Raw genomic sequence first — 22743 nt, 5'->3', positions numbered from 1 at the left:
AAGTCAGAGGAAGTGACTCAGCTCCAACCCTGCCTATCACCAGGCCTATCTAGAGCTCAGCTTAGAAAGCACAAAGTGACAAGTGTCCACAGAAGTGACAGTCACACACATGGCAAGACACTGACCTGCAGCAGGACCACCAGCATCCTCTGGAAATGGCCTGATGTTTCTCCTGTGATCTTGTCCTCCAGGTTGGCCTCATACTCTGCAAAAGAGCAATACCCATTCACCACCTTACAGGCTTCCTCGCTGTTTTGAGGAGACAGCAAGGAAAAGCAAAAGGTTCATCTGACTCACAGCTTGTAGAATCATCTATCAGAAACATCTTTAACAGCCAGGACATATTCTGCTTTCACCTATAACCTTACTGTAACAGAGGTGAAAATAGAGCACCTCATGTAGTAGCAGGAGCAGATTACTCAAAATATTTTGAAGTACAAGGTGACATGCAGAGATTCAGCTCTTGAGGATACAGATCTGAATTTTAGGTCAATATATGGCAGTCTCAACTGTACCGAAACCATGAGCCCAGACAAGTCTAGTACTAATAAATTTTGCCCTCAGAGATTCTGAGTTTGGGCTCGAAATTTGTTAAGAGATGAGAATTTCTCGTGTGGCAGGAATCTGCATAAAGGCAAAAGAAATATGTTGAATTAAGCACTGCCTTAAAAAAAAAAACAACCCCACAAACACAGGGTAAAAGCACTCCTGTGGGCAGCCAAATAGTTGCACCTGCTTTTGCACAAATGCCTTTGAACAGAACACTGAGAAAAAGGCAAAAAATCACTTCTGTTTTTTTACGTAATCCCATTTTTCTAGTTTCCAATTACTAAAAATCACCTTTTAGTCAAAGGGATGAAAATAATGGGTAGAAGAAATGCATTTGAAAGAATTCTAACTATAAAGCACAAAACACCATAACCTGCGCTCATAGCCCTGAAATAAAAACTATTTTAGTTTTACAATTTAGTTTCTTTTAGTTTTCTCCTTAGTTTCTTTCAATATGAAGTTCTGCAACACAGCAGGAAGAATTCCCTCTTATTGAACACATCCATCTGTTAACAGATAGAACTTATGTGAAAGATGAGCTAAAATCATATTACGAGGACTGAAGGGAGACTCTTTATTTTATACAGAAAATTACCTTGCAGATAAACCTGTTTAATCTGCTGCACTTCTGCGGGTGTTCTGGAGGCAAGGATTTCAGTCAACACTTTCTCATTGGTTCCTGCTCCCTGCAGGGGTGCAAGTATCAATCAGTTGATGGAATAGCAAAAGGGAAACACAAATTCCCTTTGGCAATCAAAAGCAAGCGTCAGTTCACGCACTTGGACCAAAGAAAGAAAAAATATTTTCTTCTTTCTGGTATTTTGTGGGGGTTTTGAAAAGAATTTCTTCTGACTTGACTGTTTTCGAAGCCAATCCAACAATTAGCAAAGGCTCCCTGCTGCAGGACTCAGATGGGCCCTTCCATGTTCAAGCACAGCCTCAGTTCTTTGCTGCCAGTCAATGAGATCCAGAGAAGTGAGTGAAAAGAGTTAAGTTTCCATCTCGGCTCTAGTTCCTGTGCTGTCTGTCATCAGACATCTGTCATCAGGAGGTACAGATACACACAGAGCCACCCAGCAATGATCTCCACCCTTCTGTGAACTGTGCTGTAAACAAACCTTCTCTTCCACTGCGAACACACACTTTATAATGGAATTGCTAATCCAGATAGTTTAGGCTGCTGCACTCTAATTACAGCAGACACAACAGATACTCTCACTTTTACAAGAATAAAATCTACAAAAGCCAAGCCAATATTTTGTTTCCACAAGTCTGACTCTACTTTGTATGAACAAGCCATTGCTCTTTTGCTTACAAAGGAGTCATTTCACAAAAACAACACTGAAATGCAATACCGGGCATTTTTTTTGCTTCAGTGCATTATTTACAACCTTTCCTGTAAGAAAAGTATCAAATACTAACTGCATGCAAAGATGTGTAACTGCACAGAAAGCTATCCAAATACAAACCTGCCAGGTTACATGGAATCATTTCCAAAACACAGACTGTTTCAAGAATGTGCCTACTCACCAGGTGAGGCAGACACAGTTACATCAGCTCTAATCTAAGGAGCAGCAGTGAAAATTGATGGGACAACCTTCAGCACAGAGTTAATGCTCACAGTTATCCTGTACAAAAGTCCTCTATCACATCTCCTTTTCTGTTATCCCCCCTTCGCTGAACTGCAGCCAGTATTGAACATCCTTTCCTGTGCAGGCCCATTCTCTGAAATCGTGTGATCTTGTGTTTAATATCTTTTTTTTTTAAGTGACAAGAACAAAACTCCTCTTGTTTCACTATCTCTATTCTCCCTCCTACGCCCATCTGTTCTGTCATTCCCTCTCAGTCTTTGACTCCTAAATCAATAAGAGGAACTTGGAAATACAATTTTTTTTCTTTTAATCAACAAGGCCCTTATCAGTTTCTTTGTCAGGTGTCATTCCCCCTTCCCCCAATGCACATAAAGACATTACAGAAAATGTCCAGGAATGAAGTTTCTGTTGTCTGAGCCACTATTTGCTGGGTCACAGGTTCATGAGCACTTGCTTGCACAGTTGACTAAAGCCTACATATTAACCAGCTGGGCATCAAGGATCTTTGGAGTTTACATGGAAGTATCATTCAACAAAGCACTACCTTACACTAGTCAAGTTCAACGGCCTCTACTTGGATTAATTCTGTGAATAATCCATGGACATGCAATTCCTGAAATTCCACAGGCTGATATCAGACAGGGGAAAAGAAAAAGCACATGGAAGAAAATTTCTACACATCCATATTGTAAATTGTTTGTTTACTGGGCCTGCACAGAAAGGCACTAAAGGCATTCAGTCAAAGAGAAGTGTTAGAAGGGTAACACTGACAGGGCTATCAACTCTTCCCTCTCTATTACTGAAGGCAGCTTTTAAAGCACATTCAATACTACAGATACTGCTCATAATTTTGGTGGACACCAGTTTACACAAATATACTGGCCCATCAATTCTGGAGTTGTGCTGCAATCCACTGGGCCAAAACACTCTCTAGCTCTAAACTACTTCTGAGTTATTAGGATGAAAAAGAAACCAGGCCAACCCATGGCATTAGCAGGTGTTAGCATAACTTTCCTAATGTTTTTTAAAAAGCTATTTCTATTAGCATTCCCCTTAGCAGCCAGAAGTTCCACCACCCTCCAAAAAAAGCCAAAAAAACCCACAAACAAACAAACAAACCAAAACAAACTCCCAAAAACCCCAAAAGAGCAACAAGCATTTCATGTAACATTAATTCCCCTCCTCTTACCTTGATGGCATGCTTCAGTGCATGAGCATCAAAAATATATGCTGGTCTCATCAAAGACACCATCAACGTTTCAAATTTGCCAGTAAGTTCCTTTTTCAGGTCATCTACAAGATCCTAGAGCAGAGCAAACAGTGCTGTAATGAACAAGGACTAACCACTTTAAATGGGTGCACGTGAGTCTGCAAGCTAAGAGACTCTGGAGACATAGCAAAAAAAACACAGGGGACACATTTTTGTTTTACTTGGTATCTCAACTGAAACAAATAAAGCAGAAGAAAAGGATACATGGGCATGAGGAAAACCCAAAACACATTGTGATTTTTTTAAGGATACGGCAGGGTGGAGGAGAGGGGGAGACAGAAGCAAAACTAGATTTGCTTTCAAGGAATGTTTTACAGTGTTACACATTCACGTGATGAATGTGCCTCGTAGTTTTAAGTAATCACCTTAAGCCACAACCAGCTCATTTCCAGAGGTATTTTCATCATCTTACCCTGCCAAACAAGGTTTTAAAGGCAGATGCAATTTCTTGTCGCTGAGCATTGTTTCTGCTGGTCAGGATCTTCAGCACAGTTTCTTCATCAGTCCCTGAAGTTAAAAAGAACAAAGAGTTACAAACACATTCTAAAAAACAAACAGCAGTGGCACAAACTCGAAAGGCAATGAAAGATGCTGTGAAAGCCACAGCCTACTGACAAACAGCAGAAGTATTTAAAATAACAAATGTCACCATAACCCAAGCTGAGCCACCAGGTTGGGTGTTCTGCTGTCACAAAAATATGACTGGAGGACCTACGTGTTGTTTGTTCTCCATCGGTCTCTGTGTCAGACTGTGCTCCAGGCACTAATAGCAACATTAAGTCACAGTCTGTATTCCACACAGAAGCTTTGGGCTCACCAACAATCTGCCAACTCCCAGCAAAACTCAGTCCAGCAACCCCAAAGTTGGGGAAGTGTGAAGCTATTACCCATTTTATACACAATAGCTTGCAAGGTAGTCCTCACTTTTGCCTGTAGGCTGAGGTGTATCACATGTATCTTCTTCCCTTCCTTCCACTTCCTTCCACAGGTGGCTCCAAAGAAAGCAGCAAATCAGGATTTGTTCTCACAGGGGAGTTTGGGGCCAGAAAGCTACAGTGTGAGTTTACAGACCAGTGGTTAGTCTGCATTCCTGCTGTGTGCTTGTATTCTTTGTTCCCGGGATCTGTAATGTGCTCACACACTTCCAGACCGAGGAGGCTGTTGCAGATTTCCCAAGCAGTTTCTACCATACTGCCATAATTCTCCACAGCTGTTGCCTGTAAATCCACAGTCGAGCTACTGTGCTGTAAAACTCTGAGCTGAAAAGCCTATGGAGTATCCAGTTTTTAATGGGGAATGTGCAAACCACCTTTCCCCCCCCTCATTCTAAGCTAAAAATAAACATCCTTGAGAGCAGCACAGTCAAAACCAGGACATGCCCAGACCAGTGCACTCCTGGGGTTGTCATTCCATGGCATGTAGACACAGGCCTTACTCTCATCTACTAAGATCAAAAAATGAGTTCAGAAAGGATGTTTTTGGAGGAGAAAGACCTTTTTGTAAAATACAAATTGTCCTTACCCATTCCCTTCATGGCCTTACGAAGAGCTTCTGCATCAGCTCTGGCATCAAAAGGAGAGAAGGCTGTCACGGTGCCTCTCGTGTACTAGAGGGGGAAAAAGGGGTTAAGGGGAGAGAGAAAGAGTCATGAAATAAAATATCACATCTTGCAGTTCTCCATACATGAGCTCAGACCAAATTTGAATCCACAGTCCAAAGCTGATAGCATTTTTCTTGCAATTATCTGACCAAATTGCAGTCTGTAGATATTTAAACACAGCTCCCTCAAAAGGTCCTACTACAGTTTTGCTCAGTGGTACCCCAGTTAAATTTGGGTATATTTACACAACAGTAGTTTGCAGAATTGGTATTTACAACACTGGAAACTGCATGCAGGAAAATTACAAAGAAGTTATCATTTGCTAAAGTAGCTTGAAAAATTAGTTGCACAAATCACATATGCTAGGAAAGCTGCACAAAGATCCAAGGTTTGGAAACAAGAATTTCCTGTCCATAAGAAAAACCTACTGGAACTTTCAAGCAGCACCACACTGATTTTTTCCACCACCTTGCAAATGAGACCTACTGAACTCTGCAGAGGCTTTCAGTTTTTCATCATGTTGCTTTTGACATAAGCAACTTCTTATACAAGTGACTCAGCCACATTAGTTTACAGCTAAAGAGAAATAACAGTTCAAACATAAGGATCAGCTTGTCCAAACAAAAATAATTCCACTTGGTTTCCATGGAACACGGCTCCTCAGGGCTCTTTGGATTAAACACAAGAGGATACTCATCACCCTCATGGAAAAGTTTTGCCTTTATTTAAACATGATAGCTCAGGAACCTATATACCACATATATGTATATAGTACAGTAGTTAATTTATAAAATATATAGAGTCAAGCAGTGGTCAAAAGGGGAAAGAGTTGGGCTTGGGGAACAGGAAGGTTTTTCCAACAGCTGAAGAAGGGAAATCTCCTGTTAGCATTGCTGTCCAAATGTAATGATCAGTACAGGCAGGGCACTTTTCCAGTCTCTAGAAAGAGCATGAAAAGAAGTGCCAAGACACCTCCTGAGCCTGGCACCAGATCACTCCACAGGCAGCAGAGCCATTTGGCCTCTGGGCTACAGCCCTTCCTGAAGTCAGCAATTTCAGGCACTCCCTGCCCTGCTCTCCAGTCAATGTACTCAGACAGGTCAGACACAGGAGCAGAGAGCACGAACCAGAAACTGCCCCGAGGTGCTCCTGCCCCTCAGGCCACCTCTGTATCACTGCCAGCAGACTCCCCACCCCTCCCACTGCAGCAGAGTAATGAGTTACCTTTATTTCTGATGTATTTTGGCAGATCAGAACACAAAGTATCACAGTGTTGAACAGCAACAAGCTTCTTTTTCGTAGATGCTTTCCAATACCCAGCTTAACTCAGAGCACAGCAATCCCACTGAAACATTCTGCTTTTCCCATTACAAGCAAGTTTTAAGGTGGCACTTCGAATTTAGGCAGAGCAATATGTATTAACTGTCATCTTCCTAGCTAATTCCAAAGGCTACCGTGAAAAAAAACCTCAAGCATTTGGGATGCAGTTTTATAAATCGAATTTAATTTAGTAAATCAGCTAAAGACTGAAAAGCCTCTCCCTCCTCTTCCCTTATTACCACACCAGCCAGCATGGAGTTATTTACAAGTGGATTTCCCACTGTTTTGTTCCATATCATCTCAACATAACTAATATTACAGAACTACCATGATTCTCCTTTGGAAATGACCAATGTCAACAAGCCTCAGAGGATGCAGTTATTGATCCTTAACTTAAAGTTTTCCTTTGCTTATCTTGTTCCAAGCGAGTGGAATTCCTCTTCACAATTCCTAAGTCTTGTGACAACGGCCCAACATTCCTCTGTGGTTGTTGTAGACAATGTATGTGTGAACACTAAACGCTACATTAAATCTACCTCTGCACTACTATTCCCAATCCCTCATAACTCTCTTTTCCAAAGCACTGCATGGAAAGTCTCAACACACACCAAGCCTGATGAACAGCTCCTGAAAATCTTCTGGTGCAGCTGAAGTCTGAAAGACTTTCCTTGGTGCCTAAACACCGTTTGCGTTCCAGGCATTCCCTTCTGATGAACAGCCCTCGGCTGATTTTGGCTCCCTACCTGCCACAATCACCCTCAATCAGAACCTGAGCCACACCTCTCTTGCAAGCCAGAAGTAGTGCTGCAGATCTGCCATCCAGCATAACAACAATCCACATCACCTGGGTACCAGGAGGGAAGAGCCATCTCCTCCTTCCCAAATGTGGCACTTTTGGGCCAGAGCAAGAGAGGGCAAGCACCCGTTCTACACCATCATCACTGACTGAACCACTGAGGGCAACTTGCAGTCACAGCAAATCTGAAACAGGAGCTACAAACCAGACATTTCCAGCAAAATAACAGATCCATACAAAAGAGTTTCTGACAAAAGCCAGACACTCATTTATCAAGACAACTCAGCCACAGTTTCAACACTAAGTAGAATACAAACTTTTCTTGAAGCAAACTGGCTCTTGCAGATGGATTGCAGCATCACAACTGCTATGCCATCTAACCCAATATGAAAAATGATGAAATGAAAGACAACTATCTAACTTTTATTTACAAACTTCATATTTTATTCACCTCTATAAAAATCTATCTATTTTTAGTATATCTAAAAATGCTCCTTGCCACCTATGTAAGTAGATACACAATAACACTACTGCCTTATAGGTCCCTTTTCCTTTGGTTACCAAGTTTCCCACCCAAAAGAACCCAAAGCACATCAATGAAATGGGGAAAACACAAACAGTCTTTGATATAAATCCTTTTGTAATCTGGAGCCATCCTTTAATAAGTCACAACACCCTACACTGGGCAGTTAAAAAGAAGTACAACACACAGATCTCCACAGAAAGTGTATCACAAGATTGTAACACCCAAAACTGATCCACATTCTTTACTTTCTACATTCCCTGATACACTGACTGTTGTTAAGGAATCACGTGTAGTGCAAGTGCAAATTGTGATTTCACAGTAGAAACAAACAGCAGCTTATATGTTCTCCAGACACCTCCCAGTGAGACCAACGAAGCCCCCAGACACACAAATTAGCATGAAGAGCAAAGGCAGAGGGGGGAAAAAAGAAGGAAAAGAAGACTTCAAAGCAAGAGATGATCTTGCTTTAGAATTTATGCCCCTTCAAATGAGCATATTCACTTTCTCTAGTATTTTTGTTTAATTCTATTCTAGCAAAAGTTTGCAGAAGGAGAAGATACTTCGTCAGGTGAACTGTTTCTAAGGAGCTCAGAGCCAGATGAACTTCTCCCAAGAGACAATTTGATATGGCCACATAACCTGGCAACAGCATTATCTACAAGATCAACAATAGCCACTTAATGAGGCTCCTTTTAATTTTTCTCACCAAGCACACAAAATATTTCCCACCCACAAGATTCCACATTTAGCCACTGTTCAATACAAAGCATTCATATCAGCAAACAAAGGCCATACTTGAACTGATTCAGACTTCTTCCTCTATCCTTGCTCTGTACCCATCACAGCAAGATCTTATCAGCCAGACTTCCCACAGATAAAGAGCTGCCTCCTTTCACAAGGCTGCTCTGCAGTAACAAAAGCAGCATCTCAAAACTTTGCTGCTGCAAAGCCCAGTGTTTAGTGCAGAGAATGAATTATGAGAGTTTTGTGGGTTTTTTTTAAAGCAGCTATCTGTTTACAGGATGGCACAGGAAAACAGTGGAGTGGCAAGAAAGGAAAGGGAGAATATTTACCAGCACACAGGTTGACAAAGAGAGAAGGTGTGCTATTTTCAGCAGACAGAAGAGCCCACAAGGTCACACGTTAAAAGAAATGGAAGCTTGTCCAAGATCTCTTGCACAAGAAGAGCCACCTTGCAGATAAACATAATACAGTGTTCACTGCTGAGCTGAAAGCCTTTGCGGCCATTGGAGACCACAGAGAGATCCCAGTTCAATCTGTGCTTTAAAACTCACATCACAAAAGAAATATCCCATTATTTCATTATATTCTTACCAAAATTTTGAGGGCAGTACAATGCAAATTAAATTGTGAGTGGATGCAAATGCACAGCTCTAAAGACATCTCTACAAAACACCTCTCTAAGTCCAGCAATGCTTCAGATTGTCCACTGAAACAGGAGGAGTAAGCTCTGGTCAGCAGACTAGACTCACATCTGCCCCACTAAATTTAAACTCCTGAGAAAAAACGTAATTACACAACATCTGTGTTGAACTCTGAGTCAATACACCATGGAGATACCACAGACAGGGAGGAGGGAAGCCAAAAACAAAAAAGGAAGACAGGGGGTGGGAGAATGGGAGAAGAGCAAGCAGCAGCAAGGTAGGAACCAATGGAGGGACATTTGCAAAACCACTCGAACCCGTCCTCACAAATAACCTGAACAGAGCCAGAGAGCTGCTTAGGGCCCAGAGCTGAAAAAGTGTTTGTGCTTTGGAATGTGAGACAATCCCCTGAAACACTACTGGAGCTGGCAATACTATTCCTGTGCTCCCAAGTCACACGTGCACATTGGCAGAACAGCAACTCCAGATTTAGCACAGAGCGGCCACACCTTCACCAGCAGTAAGGGATCCTTTCCTGGCAGTTCACAAATGGATACACAAAATACTCCCAAGTCCACAGTCAGGAAAAAAAAAATGGGAGTAGCAGACCAAAACAGATCAGGCCCCAGCATGCAAGCAGAAAATATGCTTGTTGCTCTTTTTCCAGATTTCTGAACTAGCAAACACAGGGCAGATTTCCCAGCTTTTCACTGAGCAGGAAGAGATGGTACCATGCTCATCTATACAGTAACAGAGCACTGCACATACAGATGTGAGAGAAAAGGCAGCTTGTTGGGACAGTGTTCCTTCAAAGCAAGCAGATAAACACGGCCATGGAGAGACCAGTCTGTGCATGCTGTAGTTTTCCTACAAAATGAATGAGCCTTTTTGTTCTGGACACGGAACACACAAAGTTCCTCAGGTCTTCAGGCAAAAAAAAAAATAAAAATCTTCCCAGAACTGAGCAAGAACAAGGACTTCAGTGACCAAGCCTCCAAATATAACTCACCTTCTTCAAAGATTTTATTCTTCAGTGATGTATCTGGACTAAATTGGACTTCACTACACCGTGCTGTGCAGCCCTTTGTGAACTCTGAACCTTTAGTTGTGCACATAAAGGGCTTCTGTCAATTGACACTCAACATTTCATGATTAATGGGCATTTTCATTCTTGCCACTATTTCATGACACAACAACATTTAGAAAGACACCTGCCATGAGGAGTAGAGTTTCCTCTTTAACTTTGGTATTTATTCTTATAAAATGAATTAGAGGCTAAAAAGGCTTTAACACTCCCAGTCTGTCATGGCTGCCTAAACTGCACAGGCAAAGAATACTACTGAAGTGGAAAACATCTCTGAACGTGGAAATTGGAGAACAAGGCCCACCTAGTACAAGGCCTCAGGGTTCCAATGACTTTAACCTACCACCATCCACCATAGCTAAAAACCCAGCCTCAGGGGTCACCTCAGGCAACAGAAAATTCTGCAATGTGAAGACAAGACTAACCGGTTTGCACTTTTGAAGAATGAAATATTTCTTTTAAAAAGATTCAGAGTTAAAGTTGGAGTCTCTGTGGAACAGACAAGAGTATTGTAAATTTTCATGCTTTTACTCAAAAGAAGTTACTTTCAAGCCTACAAGCAATGCTACATATTCTGTAATAAAAGGCTTATTGTCCAAGTATATCCATCTGGTCAGGTGTCCCACCCTGGCATGGGTAGGGGTCCCTGTCCTCCTAAGAGGCATCCTACAAACCAGGACTGTTGCTTAAAGAAAGAAAAATCCCTTCTTTGTCCCTCCAAAAAAAAAAAAATTCACCAAAACTAAACTTTAAGGATTTAGAAGAATACTATTTAAAGTTTTTTTTCTCTAGCAGTACCCTTTCTTTCTTCAAAACTATATCCAGAGTATGAGTAAACATTCATGGGGGCATTAAAACACCACTAATCACTCCACTCATTAAGTGCAATTACCCCGACCTTTGTGAAAGCACTCAAACACTTTGATTGCTTTCACTTCCTACAGCCCTCCTAAACCCGCAAACAAGCCATTAAACTCCTATTTTACTTTTCAGAGCGTATGCATTTGATGCAACTATAGAAACAAACACTGGAGTCCGCCTTATTTTCCATGCCTTCATCCAGCCTCAAACCACAGCAACGAAAGGGCTGCAGAGAGGAAAAAATATCAAACGAAGAACTGCACGAGAGCTCTAAGGCTTCTGGAAAAATTAGTGTTAGGTATGGGAAAACTGGGGACGGGAATACCGAGCCCTGAGCCTCCGCCAGGCACTGCCACGGCAGTATTTTTTTCTCCTTCCTCTTTCAGTGGAAGGAGCCTCCACCCAGGCGCGCTATAAACACAGGGTACCGAAAACTTGGCCAAATTAGTGGAAACTGGCGGAAAAAAAAAAAAAAAAAAAAGTTGTGTCTGACGCGCGCCTCACATGATCCCCGGCCCCCGCCCGCCCGCGTCTGCCCAGCTCGGGGATGGAGTGGTTCAAGGGAGCCCGAAAATTCAATCCGTGAGGAGTAAAAGGAGACAGATAAGACGAGGATGTCCCGGGAGCGGCAGGGCAGGGGCCGCGTTAGCCCGGGGCTGCCGCCCTCCTCACCTTCGCCATCTCTGGGATCCTCCGGGTGGGGCCGATCCGCGTCTGCAAAGAGAGATGCGACAGTGAGGGACAGGGAGCGACAGGGAGGGACAGCGAGGGGCAGTGAGCGCCCGCCCGCCTCGCCTCCCCCGCCGGCGCCCCTCACCTCCTGCCGCTGCCTGAGCCGCTCCGAGCCAGCGGGAGCACCGAGTGAAGGAGGAGGGAGCAGGACCCGCTCCAGCCTCGGCTCTTGCCTCACCCGGGGGCCGGGCCAGGCCCCACCCGGGGCGGGAGCCGAGGCACGGCCGCCTCCCCGGGACCGCCTGGAGGCCGGGCAGCGGCACCCTGCACAGCCCCGGGGCTTGCTCCTCCATCCCTGCTATGCCATGGATGGGTGTAATTACTGCTGTGTTTCTTAGTCGTCATAAACCTTTTAACAGAAAAATTTCGATGTGGATAGATAGGCTCCAGCAGGTCCTCGAGGCCCCTCCTGATGAAATGAATATAGAAATGAGTTCCCGTTAATCTAAAGGGGATCATATCCCGGCACTAAAGGGCAACTCTGAAAAGAAAACATTTAGTAAAAAAAGCAGGCATTTCATTAGCTGACCTGGGTTAGCCTCCAAGTAAGCCAGGTTAGCAAAACAAGCACAGCACTGGAACAGAGTGTAAGGGCTGGAGCTCCAGACTATAGCATGGCGAGAGTTTGGGGTGATGACAACGTTTACTTTACGTCTTCCAGCAGAACCATTTCACCAACCCAGGTACAGAGAAGATATCCAGCTTGGGAGAGCAAGGAGGGTCAGTCTGCATGGCCAGTCAATGAGCTGTTTCATCTAAAGCTGCAGACCTGCTCCCTCAGCCATACAAGCACAATCCAGCTGCGTGTCAGATGAGAGGAGGAAAAGTAACTGCAACACAAATGGAATTTACTGTCTGTGCCAAAATAAAGCACGAACATAATCCTGCTGTGTCAGCATTTTAACATGTAAGTCACTTCTGTCTTACAGTGAGTTGTGTTTACCTCAGAAAACACCGACAGAAACGCAGATTGTGGCATAAATTTAAATATTTTATCCAGCACTTCTTGTTGTCCCAGAAGTGCACATACAGTTCAGCAAAAACACGGGATCCACCCAGCTGGCTTCCTTTGCAGGACCGAGGATCAAATGGTTTGCTAAAATGTCCTGATTTATTTATTAAAGTCTGATTTGAATCTCATCCATTGAGGTAGCATTCCACACATGCTCAAAGGTGCATGAAGGGAATAGTGAGCTGCTCATAACATGCATGTGGAAATGCACCTATGGAGTAGTGTAGAATAACAATATTAAAGAAAACATTAAGGATTATGCAGTGGTTTTAAAAAAGAGCAGTTGACATTGAAATGGGTTGCTTTTAGTTTAAGCACAATCTTACTCAGACACACCCACCTCTTTCTGCAAAATTAAGTCTTTTTTTCCCCTTACACATTATATCCAGAGCCAGACACAGGCCACACTGGATCATATTCCAAGCTTTACTATCTAGAAAGGGCACACATAAGGAAATGCAGTGGGATCTAACTCTGCCCTGTTTAACACACTCCAAAATGCTGTCAATCAGAATGAGGCACATAAACACGGCGATAACAGGGCCTCCAGTGCCAAATGGCACAGGTGTGAGCACAGCCAATGGAAGCCAAGCCTCCTCAGTGACTCAGATGCCAGATAAGGAAAAGTTATTGGGTAATGTGAAAATTTAAAAAAAGCTGTACCAGTATCACATGAACAATTAATAAGGCTCTAGAAACTAATAAAGCTGTAGTCATTGCCACTTGGAAATACGTAAAGAGAATCTCTACTATAGTAAGTATCATGCACAAAGATCAGCACGTTACTTTTCCTAATACAAATGTATTTATTGAACTTCACAAATGAAACAAACCCTTGCATAATTTGGAAAAAGGTGTCTATTTGTCTAACACTATTTAGCAGCTAGCATGTGACCACATGGAATGTAACTGTACTGCCTCAGGAAGACAGCAGGCCTACCTCCCTCCCCTCCCTGTCCTTGCTGCAGCAAGCCCCTCCTGGATCCCAGCACTGCAATCCAAGCTTTGAACCCCTGGCTCCCTGTAATACCAGGTTATAGTTTAAAGCAGGCACTGCAACACACAATTTCTGCTGTCCCAATGAAAATGCTGCAAGTGTGTCATGTGTATAATAGCACATTAAGAGGTAAGGGGGAAAAGCTTGTTTTCTCACTGCCTTTTCTCATACCTTCTTATTTAGGATGGGTTCTTCTGGATTGTAGGATTTTTGCCTCCAATGCCTTATTTAGTATCCTTACTATTTTATAGCAACTCTCAAATTTAAGGAAATGATCAAACATGTATTGAATCCCATTTTTCCCTTTAAACTTTGTGTTGGGGGTTGTGGATTTCTGATCAAATTAACACACACCTTCTATTCTGCAGTAAGTGTCCCTGTGTACACTTTGCTTCCCATTTCCAGTGGCAGAAGTCTACCTTATTTCAATTCAAGGTACTTGAAATGGTTCTCCACTCTTCTACCTTTGACCATCTTACACACAATAACTCATCATTTTAATCTCTGTGCACAGTCTTACTCTTAGCCAAGCATGAGGTTATGTTCAGTCAGTGGAAGATAACCTCGGGATTTCTAATCAGTGAAGGACAGAGGAAAGAGTCTTGGATGTGAGAACACAGAATATTTTCCTGCTCTGGAAGGGGTCTGAAACACATGATCCAAGATGAATTGCAACAGTAGGAAAAGGTTAATCAGATCTTCTTGCCAACAGATGACATCAGGAGTAAAAATCTACTCCAGTCAATATAAAATGTTATCAATGTGTGTTTAAGCAAGGAAATATTTCCATAACTTCATGAAGCAAGGAGGCCTGGGGGAGCAGGGGGAAATGCTGGAGTGAAACCATGGGAAAGATTCACCAGAGCATTTGGGAAGAGCGGAGGTTTGAAAAGAGAACAAATCTGATCATCACAGCATTTCAGCCTTTGCATCGATTTGAGCACAAAGGGAAGAGGCAGGAGTAGCTGATGAGCAAATCCAGAATGAACCTGAAGACATGAGCAAAACTAGAGGGAAATGCATTTTGCACTGACTGCCTTCAGTGGAAACAATTCAAGTTCAGCTAAAACAGTTAGAGATGGTGAGTCATAAGCACCAGATGACATGGTGCAAGTATTTAACTCGACAGCAGCTCTAGCAGTCAACAGTGTTCAGCCACAAGCCAAAAGTCAGCCTTCTAGATTTAGTATAATTCTTTTTCTTGTTTTTTTTTTTAAATGAAAATAAATTTTCACACAAGGAATAAAACCCCAAAACATAGCAGTCTTTTCACCTTCCAAGCCCGTCCCTGCTCTTTGTATCTTCAAACACTGCTAAAATCATACCAGGATGTAATAGTCTGCTTCCCAGGGCTGCTGCTGGCACAGTGCACTTCCAATTCTTCTGTGACACAGAGCTGCAAACACCTGGAATGAGAAATAGCAATAAAATATGAGAAACAAAGTGGCAGCACCTTGATGATGTATTTTGCTCTGGCACACACACTGTGACTTTGCAAGCAGGGCCCTGTCAGTTCCCAATCCACTTCAAGGCAAACTTCTTGTCCATACAGAGTGAAATTCTGGGGTTGGTCCCAAAGTCACTTTCAAAGGGAAAGGAAATGCCGAATCCAGGCTGAACGAGCAGGAAGTGTTCAGCAACCAGAAAGCTGAAAAGCCAAAAATCCCAAACCTCAGGATATCCCACACCTCTTGGCCTTGGTTCAAGAGCCTGTGGGCAGGATTGCACATTACAGAGGACAGAACGAGTGTGCACGTGCTGCCCAAAGCACCATAAGCTCAGCAAACCTTGTCACTGCTGTATGAAACTCAGATATGCAAGCAGGTCTAGGCATATTTATTTAAAGTAAACAAGCAAGTAAATTTTCCCTGAGCGCTGACCACATTAGAGAGTCCAAAATTGCCATCACACAAGAGTTACCTGATGCAGTTGTTACAGTTGGAACTGCACAGGAACCACCAGATACATGAAATAATTCACTTGATGTGGGCTTTCTAATGAGGGGCTGGAAAATGTTTTCAAAGTCTGGTTGTAGCACTAAAACACATCTGCACGTTTTTCCAGAAACAACGTAAAAGTCTTAGGGGCTGAAAAGTTAGCACAAGAGCAGTCCATTTCAAAAGCATGCCCTCTTGCAGCTGCTGCCAGCAGCAGGCTGCCAGGTCATGGAGAGACCAATAACTTCAGGTTTTTTTAATAAATAAAGATGGATGGTTTGCTGTATCAAAACAGTCTTCCAGTGGGTGTGCTCATCTCCTGCCCAAATGCACCATACATCACATTGCTATCAATACTATCTCTGAGCCATTATATGACTCTACATCAGCTACCTTTAAATGCGTTACAGAAGAGAATAAAAGAGCAAGGCCCATTTAAATGCAGCTTTGCTCTACTGTGTATCCAATGGCTGCTGAAAAGGAAAAGGTCCTTCAATTTATCTGATGGAGCTGGAGCACAGGAATCAAGTTAGAGCACTTTTCACACAATATAGAAAGGCCAAGGCCTGTTGGTGTCCTACCTAAAGTATTTTCTCTTAAAGGAAATCCTACTGCAAAATATTTTAAAAGCCTATTGTAGAGGCACTGAAGTGCAATAGGCTTACCGAGGGAGATTTTCAGGCTTGGGAAATTTCATGGAGCAGACAGTTTCCATACGGAATTATAACTGAAGATCAATCTGAAACGCTTTTCCACACTTTAATGTCTCTTTGGAAGCGAAACAGTCAGAACTGCTTGATGAGCCACGAGCCAGAAGCAAAGGTGAGGGAGGGAAAAATAAAGCAATTTCAAGTTCATGTTTTGATTAACACTGACAGAGGAGAAATGGCTTTTGTTCCAGCCTGGTGCCAGTAGATGGCAATTTCCCAGTGCCTCGTTCCCCTCTGCTCCTACTCGAGGAGAGCAAACAGTTCAGCACAAATGGAGAGCTTTGTGCTGCACTCCAGCACCTTGGGTGAAAGGTATGAGGAGAACAATAAGCAGTAACACTATTAAAATAAGAGAGGAGAGGGGAGGGTTTTGCTGCTTTACAGGCAGGGTAAAAAGTTCAGATTTTAACGCTGACAGAAAGTTTAGAAAATTCTTTCCATGCTGCACATTCTGGCATCAGGGGGACAGGCCGAAGGACAGGCCAAGAGTACAAAGTAGAAGATTTTCTTGGTTTTTTTTTTAAAGCACTTTGAGAGTTGCTTTGGAGACTAAATATTGGTTTATATTCCAGCAAAGGCAACTTCCTGTAAGTGATTCATTACTTCTAATCCACAACCCATTACAGAGCAGTGCTCTGTCAGATTCTTGATTTCTCCTGGGACACCAGTACAATGTGGAAAGGTTAATAGGAGGTAAGAGCATTCATACCAGTTACAGCATCAGGCAGCTGAATTCATCTTACTGGAAAACAGTGTTATTTTCATTTAGTCGGAAGAGGTGAAGGTTTCTTTGAAATTGTCTTTAGACTAAGACACATCACAAGGATGTCATCAATGCAATAATCTCAATTCAAGCAAAGACAAATCACTTGAGCCAGATTCTAGTCCATGCCTTAGGTCCTGGATGCTAATCTTGATTACCAGGACAGCTCTGGAACACTACACTAAGGCAGGGCTTGATCTCCAGGCTGCCTAATCCGGCCTGAGAAACACAAATTACATCCCTAATGACCAGTGATAGGGACTCCTCCTCTGGGGCAAGGGGACAGAAAAAGAGCCAGGGGCTTTGGCTATTTTTCTGCACTTCCAGCTGTTCTGCACCACAGTTTATCTTGAGCAGATCACTTAGGGTTTGTGCTCTGCACACCTCCACACAGTGATGGTGTATGAGGGCACAGCCCATCAATAATAGCAGAACACTTGTCTTGTCCCCCATCCAGGAACTTGTGTGCAGATTTTAAGAGCCATTGCAAACCTTTGGGGGAGCACTAAGTAACTATCCAGAGTAAGAAATGCAAGTTCAGAAAGATATTTCCTTTAAGCATTAGGTCATTACTTCCATTTAGGAAAGAAGAGCAGAGAGAAAAATAATTGAGTTCTGTTAGCTTAATGGAAATTTGAAAAATCTGAGGGAAGAAAATAGAAATCATCCATGAGTGGTTGTCTCCCTCTCTGTGGAGGAGAGAAATAAGAAGTTTAGCTGAAATACTAAATACTAAATCCCTAAAATACTTCTAAGTGAGGTCCTGTAACAAGACCTTTCTCATGAAGGGGCCTCCCATTAGCACCCCCACGAGAGTCTTGAGATACAGGAACACCATTATCTTAATTTCCAAATGGAGAATCCAGGTAAGCTGAGGCTCAGTGGTTTCCCCAAGGTCAGAGCAGGTGCTGGTAACTGAGCCCAGGTTTCAAGTCACAAGCTACTGACTTTGCACTGCTTTGTTCTTTCTCCCTTTCCTTTGCCAAAGGACCTCAGTGTCACTGAAAACTGTCTCCTTGGTTTACATATTGACTGATGAAGAAGAAAAGAACCCATAAATTATTCTAAAGATGCCAGGAGAAGAAGCACCTCCACACTCTGCATGGCTGTTCTTATCTGAAACAGCACAAGGCTTGATGCCCATAAGTAAGACCAGAATCAGGCCCACAAAATCTGAGTTTGATTATGAAGAAATAATCAAACACAGCCTACATGGACTTGTTTTCTCTTCAGCCTTTCATTAAGTTTCTAAAACATGTTGATCTCAACCTTGCAAGCAACTAATTCAGCAAAACCCTGAATAACAGTGCTTTGATTGCAGACTGTGGAGCCCACACCACCACCTAGGTAACCCAAGTTTTATCAGGAGGCACTAGTGTCTCACAGAGCTTTAATGATTTGTCTGTGAACATAATTCCATTTTTTCTGTCCATAACTTCCCATATATCCCCCAACATTGGATGCTCAGTGCTCCTGTAAACACAAGAAACACTTCTAGCACTTAGCTCGAGACCTCTAAAGCCCCTTTCCTGGTTTCTATGACGTTTTCACACCTGAACTAGGACAAATCTACCTAAACTGCCAGCACATAAAGTGTCCTTTACTTCCTCCTGATAAGTCACTGCCAATGCACACCCAGACAGAGACATTCCAGATTAAAATTGCTCCATTTCTTTATTTAATTTTGAAACTTTCAAAGGTGAGTGAGCCACTCAAAGGCTTAGGCATGGTCAAAGCCATGCAAACATGAGACTTTGGGCACAGTCCTGTATAGGAAAAAATTCCACAATCCTTCTCTCACTCACTGCCATACAAGGTTGAAGGGCCTGCCACAGTCTAAACCCCAACCCTTGCCTCAAGAAAACATTCGAAGGCATTTTTAAATAGCATTTCTTAGCATTCTCCTGTTCCCACTTTGATCATTGCCAGGCACAAGGTGGGTTTTTTTCTCCATGGATTGCTGGTCCTACTGTTCAAAAAAAAGGACATTGCCAGTAGCTTAAATTTCTCACCCCCATCATATTTTTAAGAGCTGGCTGTATGACAAAATATTTCTATTTTTCCTAAACTAGCTATTTGCCCAAAAATACGCTATAAGTTTGGGAGAAATGTCTGTGGTAATGTTCCTCTAAAAACCCTCTACATCTCCTCTTTTGGTGGAGTTTATGTTACCTTAATCCACATTTTCAAGCTTAAAATGACTTATAGCATCCCAAGAACTTTAAGTAGTGGTAATCACAGCAGAGCTTTAGGTGAACTAGAGCCAGGTTAGGGCCCAGGAACACAGCAACAAATGACATCCTGATGCAAACTCCAATTCCATTTACTGAAAGGCATTCCCACTCCCCACGCCCTGCAATAACTTTTATTTAGCTGTTATTCAGGTATTCATAAAGGAAAACCTGGTTTTCTTGATCATATTGACAGCTTTTTGTAATGCTATTTCTTCCAGAGTAGAGGGATGAATTGATAGTCAGGGGCTCTGGGTCCTTATCAAGGTTAACTATTAGGCTATTATGAAACCCCAAATCTCTTTTTCCAGGAATGATACAGTTTAAATAATACTTACTCTTCACAAAAATGCCTTGATGCAAATCTCTATGAAAGAACTAATAACAAGCAGTAAATCCTACGCTATAGATTGAAATTGCCACGTGTCCCCAACCCGTTACCAGACCAAAAACCACAATGGTTTTTGGCATTCAGATGCAACAGGATAAGCACATTTGCAAGGGCAACCAGAGACTGCCTGATGTCAAATGTCATTCCCTGCCTCCTGCTTGCATGTCTTCAGCTCGTCCTTTTGTTGTATCTGTTTCCAGTCAGTGGATTGAATGACTTCTCATGGATTGCCTGCTCACTTGACCATATCCCAGGTAATCAGAACACTAAAAATAAAATTTGCTCAAAAAAGACAACACCCAAATGCAAACATGGAGTTAAGAAGGAATGAGATGTCACAAGTGAGCCAGTCAAATCATCTTCCCAGAAGGAGAAAAGAGAAATATCCAGACCTCACTATCCCCTGGGATATTTGCCTGCACATGTAGCATCAGATCAGTGAAACTGAGGTTGGAGAGCACTAAAGTTGTGACACAGCTTTTCTAAACACAGCAATTCTTGCTCCTCTCTAACTGCACACCTCCCAGTTCTGGACTGGGGAGAAATTCCTGCCCTCATCCCTCCAATACTGTTAAAACCTCCAGGCCCTGCAGTGGCAGGATCTGCAGCAGCAGGCTGTGGGCTGTAGGGAAAGGTGGCACAGTCACATCTGTGCAATGGCACTTGGCAAATCAGCACCTTTAAACTTGGCATCCAAACTACCAAACAGGAGCAGATGCATTTTATTCCTTTAATAGCTAACCTTTTTGCTTCCCAGTGTTCTATTATTTGCTGAAGACAGCTGCAGACTTAAATTACCTTTTCTGCCTTCAGCCAAAATAAATAAATATTTATGGCTAATGAGGACTTCCTTTTCAGGGTTGTGAGTGTTCACCTGGCCGAGCTGCTGCAATAAGAGGCAACACTTTAGCTGCCAGAAGTGATCTCAGCTGCTGTGTCCCCAACACAGGGGAAAACCAGGAAACAGACTTCACAGCACCACCAGCCTCCATCTGCACACTCTGCGAGGGCAGGATACCCGTCCTGCCCCACATCATGGCTCTGGGGGGCAGAGCTGCAGATACAGCTTCACCACGAACTACAAGGGCTCTCAGGACAAACTTGCAGGGGCTCTTGGCAAAAGGATGAAGAAACAGTCCTTTGGTTTGTGCTGCCTATTTTTGGAGCCCTAGTGTATGTAATCTGAGTGAAGGCAGCACTGAGTGTCACCACCTGGTGGTATTTCACAGCATAATTCCCAAGCTCCCTGCTCAGACCTGCGCAGAGATGTGACATACGGCACAATTCAAGCATAGCTTTGCCTCAAAATTATTTTTAAACCGAAGGAAGACACAAAAAAGTTCTTTATGCCAGATACCTCCCACTGTTAGCAGCTACAGAGCCAAGGGCTTGGGTTTTGTACAAGATTTCATTAAGATGTATATCCCAGTACAGCAGCCGTGCTATACAGCAATTCAATACCAACTCACCGCAAGTTATTCTGCTGAGTACAGTGACAGAGAAGGATGGATGCCTGCAGTTTGTCAGACTCCCATTCCCAGTCACCGTAGGAATTTTAGTTAAACCGTGTTAAACCAGTCTTAGGAGCAAATTTTTCAAAAAGAGCTACGGTAATACTCAAAGGGGAAGTGAAAACATGAATAATGTAAATGCTGACTTGCTGAAATGCCGTATTTCAAACACGAAATAGTTCCGGGGATTCTGAAAGCAGTACAAACCTTGTAGAAAAAGGGACATCTAGTGGCACTACCCGGGAATTGCACGGGGACAGACGGCTCAAACACTCCGTGAACACCGTGACAAATCAGAGGGATAACAGTAACTGCACATAAGAGTCCTCCAAAATCCTGACACAGGATACAATTTTAATCCAGGAGTTCATGCAAAAATTTCCCTTTCTAAGTAGTTAAAAAATACCACCAAGTGATCAGGCGGGTATTCCACTTGGTGGGTTCTTCTTTTATCACACTCTTGCACTTTCTTTCCCTTTTTCCCCTCAAAACCAGTCAAAAAGTTCACACTATGCCATCCTGCTGCATCTGAATTATGGATTCACACTTCGAAACACGATGGTTTTGCAATTACTTTTAGTAAGTTAAAGGAGAGAGTTCTGGCACTGGGAAAATTTTTTATTTGATCCCAGAATACTTTTGCTAACTAAGCATTCCCAGCAGCTGGAGGCAGATCCCCCACCAGCTTTGTTCTGTGCAGGATGAAACTGTGAGCAGGTTTCTGCAAGTAAAATGCTCCATATTGATGGATAATCTCATGCCAAGAGTTTGTCTTTAATACTGAGGAAAGCTCAGTGCTGAGCTGGAATCCAACACAGATGTAGAAGGATTGATAGGGGGGGAAAAAAAAGGTCCTAGAGTTTTTTGATTTTTTTTTGTCATCAATCCTTATTAAGATTTGCATTTAATTTTGGGTTAGGTGTTACTGTTGAGGAAATCGATTTCATGCCCAAGACACTGCAAATCCTACAGTTGTGATGAACAAATAAAGACAAAAGAGATCAGTCAGATTATTTCAGTGGAACTGCAACCAAAACCATCACAATTCATAGAAGCATTTCATTTCATCCTCTGTACCAGCACTGAATAGAGTTTCAGTACTTTCTAGTATTCAAATAACTCCTTTCAAAGGAAAGCTGAAAGGCAAAGGATTTTCACAACAGTGAACTGTCTGTACAATCAAAGCCGATTTTGGTCAGGCAAACTTTTTTTTAAAATTTGATATTCAAAAAAGACATCAAGCAAACAGCTTTCAAGGGGTGAATGAGAAATCCAGCCATGCCTTGACTATGCTCAAAGGATTGGACCCAAGTGAAGATACCAGATTTTTAAAAAAGAAAAAAATTACGATTTTTAACATAATTTCTCTTTAAATTAACAGTGTACAGTTCTGTGACTATACATTTACTTTAAAACTTGAAGGGTTGATGAATTAGGTAAACAGGATTTTGCCAAAAACAGCTGCCAGGAGAGGAG

General features: G+C 42.6%; 1 protein-coding gene across 1 annotated transcript in view; it reads right to left on the bottom strand.

Annotated features, from left to right (window-relative positions):
- Positions 1–22743, bottom strand: part of ANXA5 (annexin A5) — a 35896-nt gene that overhangs the window by 5516 nt on the left and 7637 nt on the right. The window contains exons 2-8 of the mRNA XM_027689958.1: positions 15050–15130; positions 11656–11697; positions 4933–5017; positions 3824–3918; positions 3331–3444; positions 1145–1235; positions 120–205 (exon numbers count right to left, since the gene is read on the bottom strand). Coding sequence (XP_027545759.1) covers positions 120–205; positions 1145–1235; positions 3331–3444; positions 3824–3918; positions 4933–5017; positions 11656–11697; positions 15050–15130 — 594 coding nt within the window. The remainder of the gene's footprint in view (positions 1–119; positions 206–1144; positions 1236–3330; positions 3445–3823; positions 3919–4932; positions 5018–11655; positions 11698–15049; positions 15131–22743) is intronic.

This window comes from Neopelma chrysocephalum, unplaced genomic scaffold (genome assembly GCF_003984885.1).
Source record: "Neopelma chrysocephalum unplaced genomic scaffold, ASM398488v2 Primary Assembly neopelma1_79, whole genome shotgun sequence".
Taxonomy (NCBI): domain Eukaryota; kingdom Metazoa; phylum Chordata; class Aves; order Passeriformes; family Pipridae; genus Neopelma; species Neopelma chrysocephalum.
Note: the sequence above shows the minus strand (reverse complement) of the source record. Positions and strands in the feature narration are given on the sequence as shown.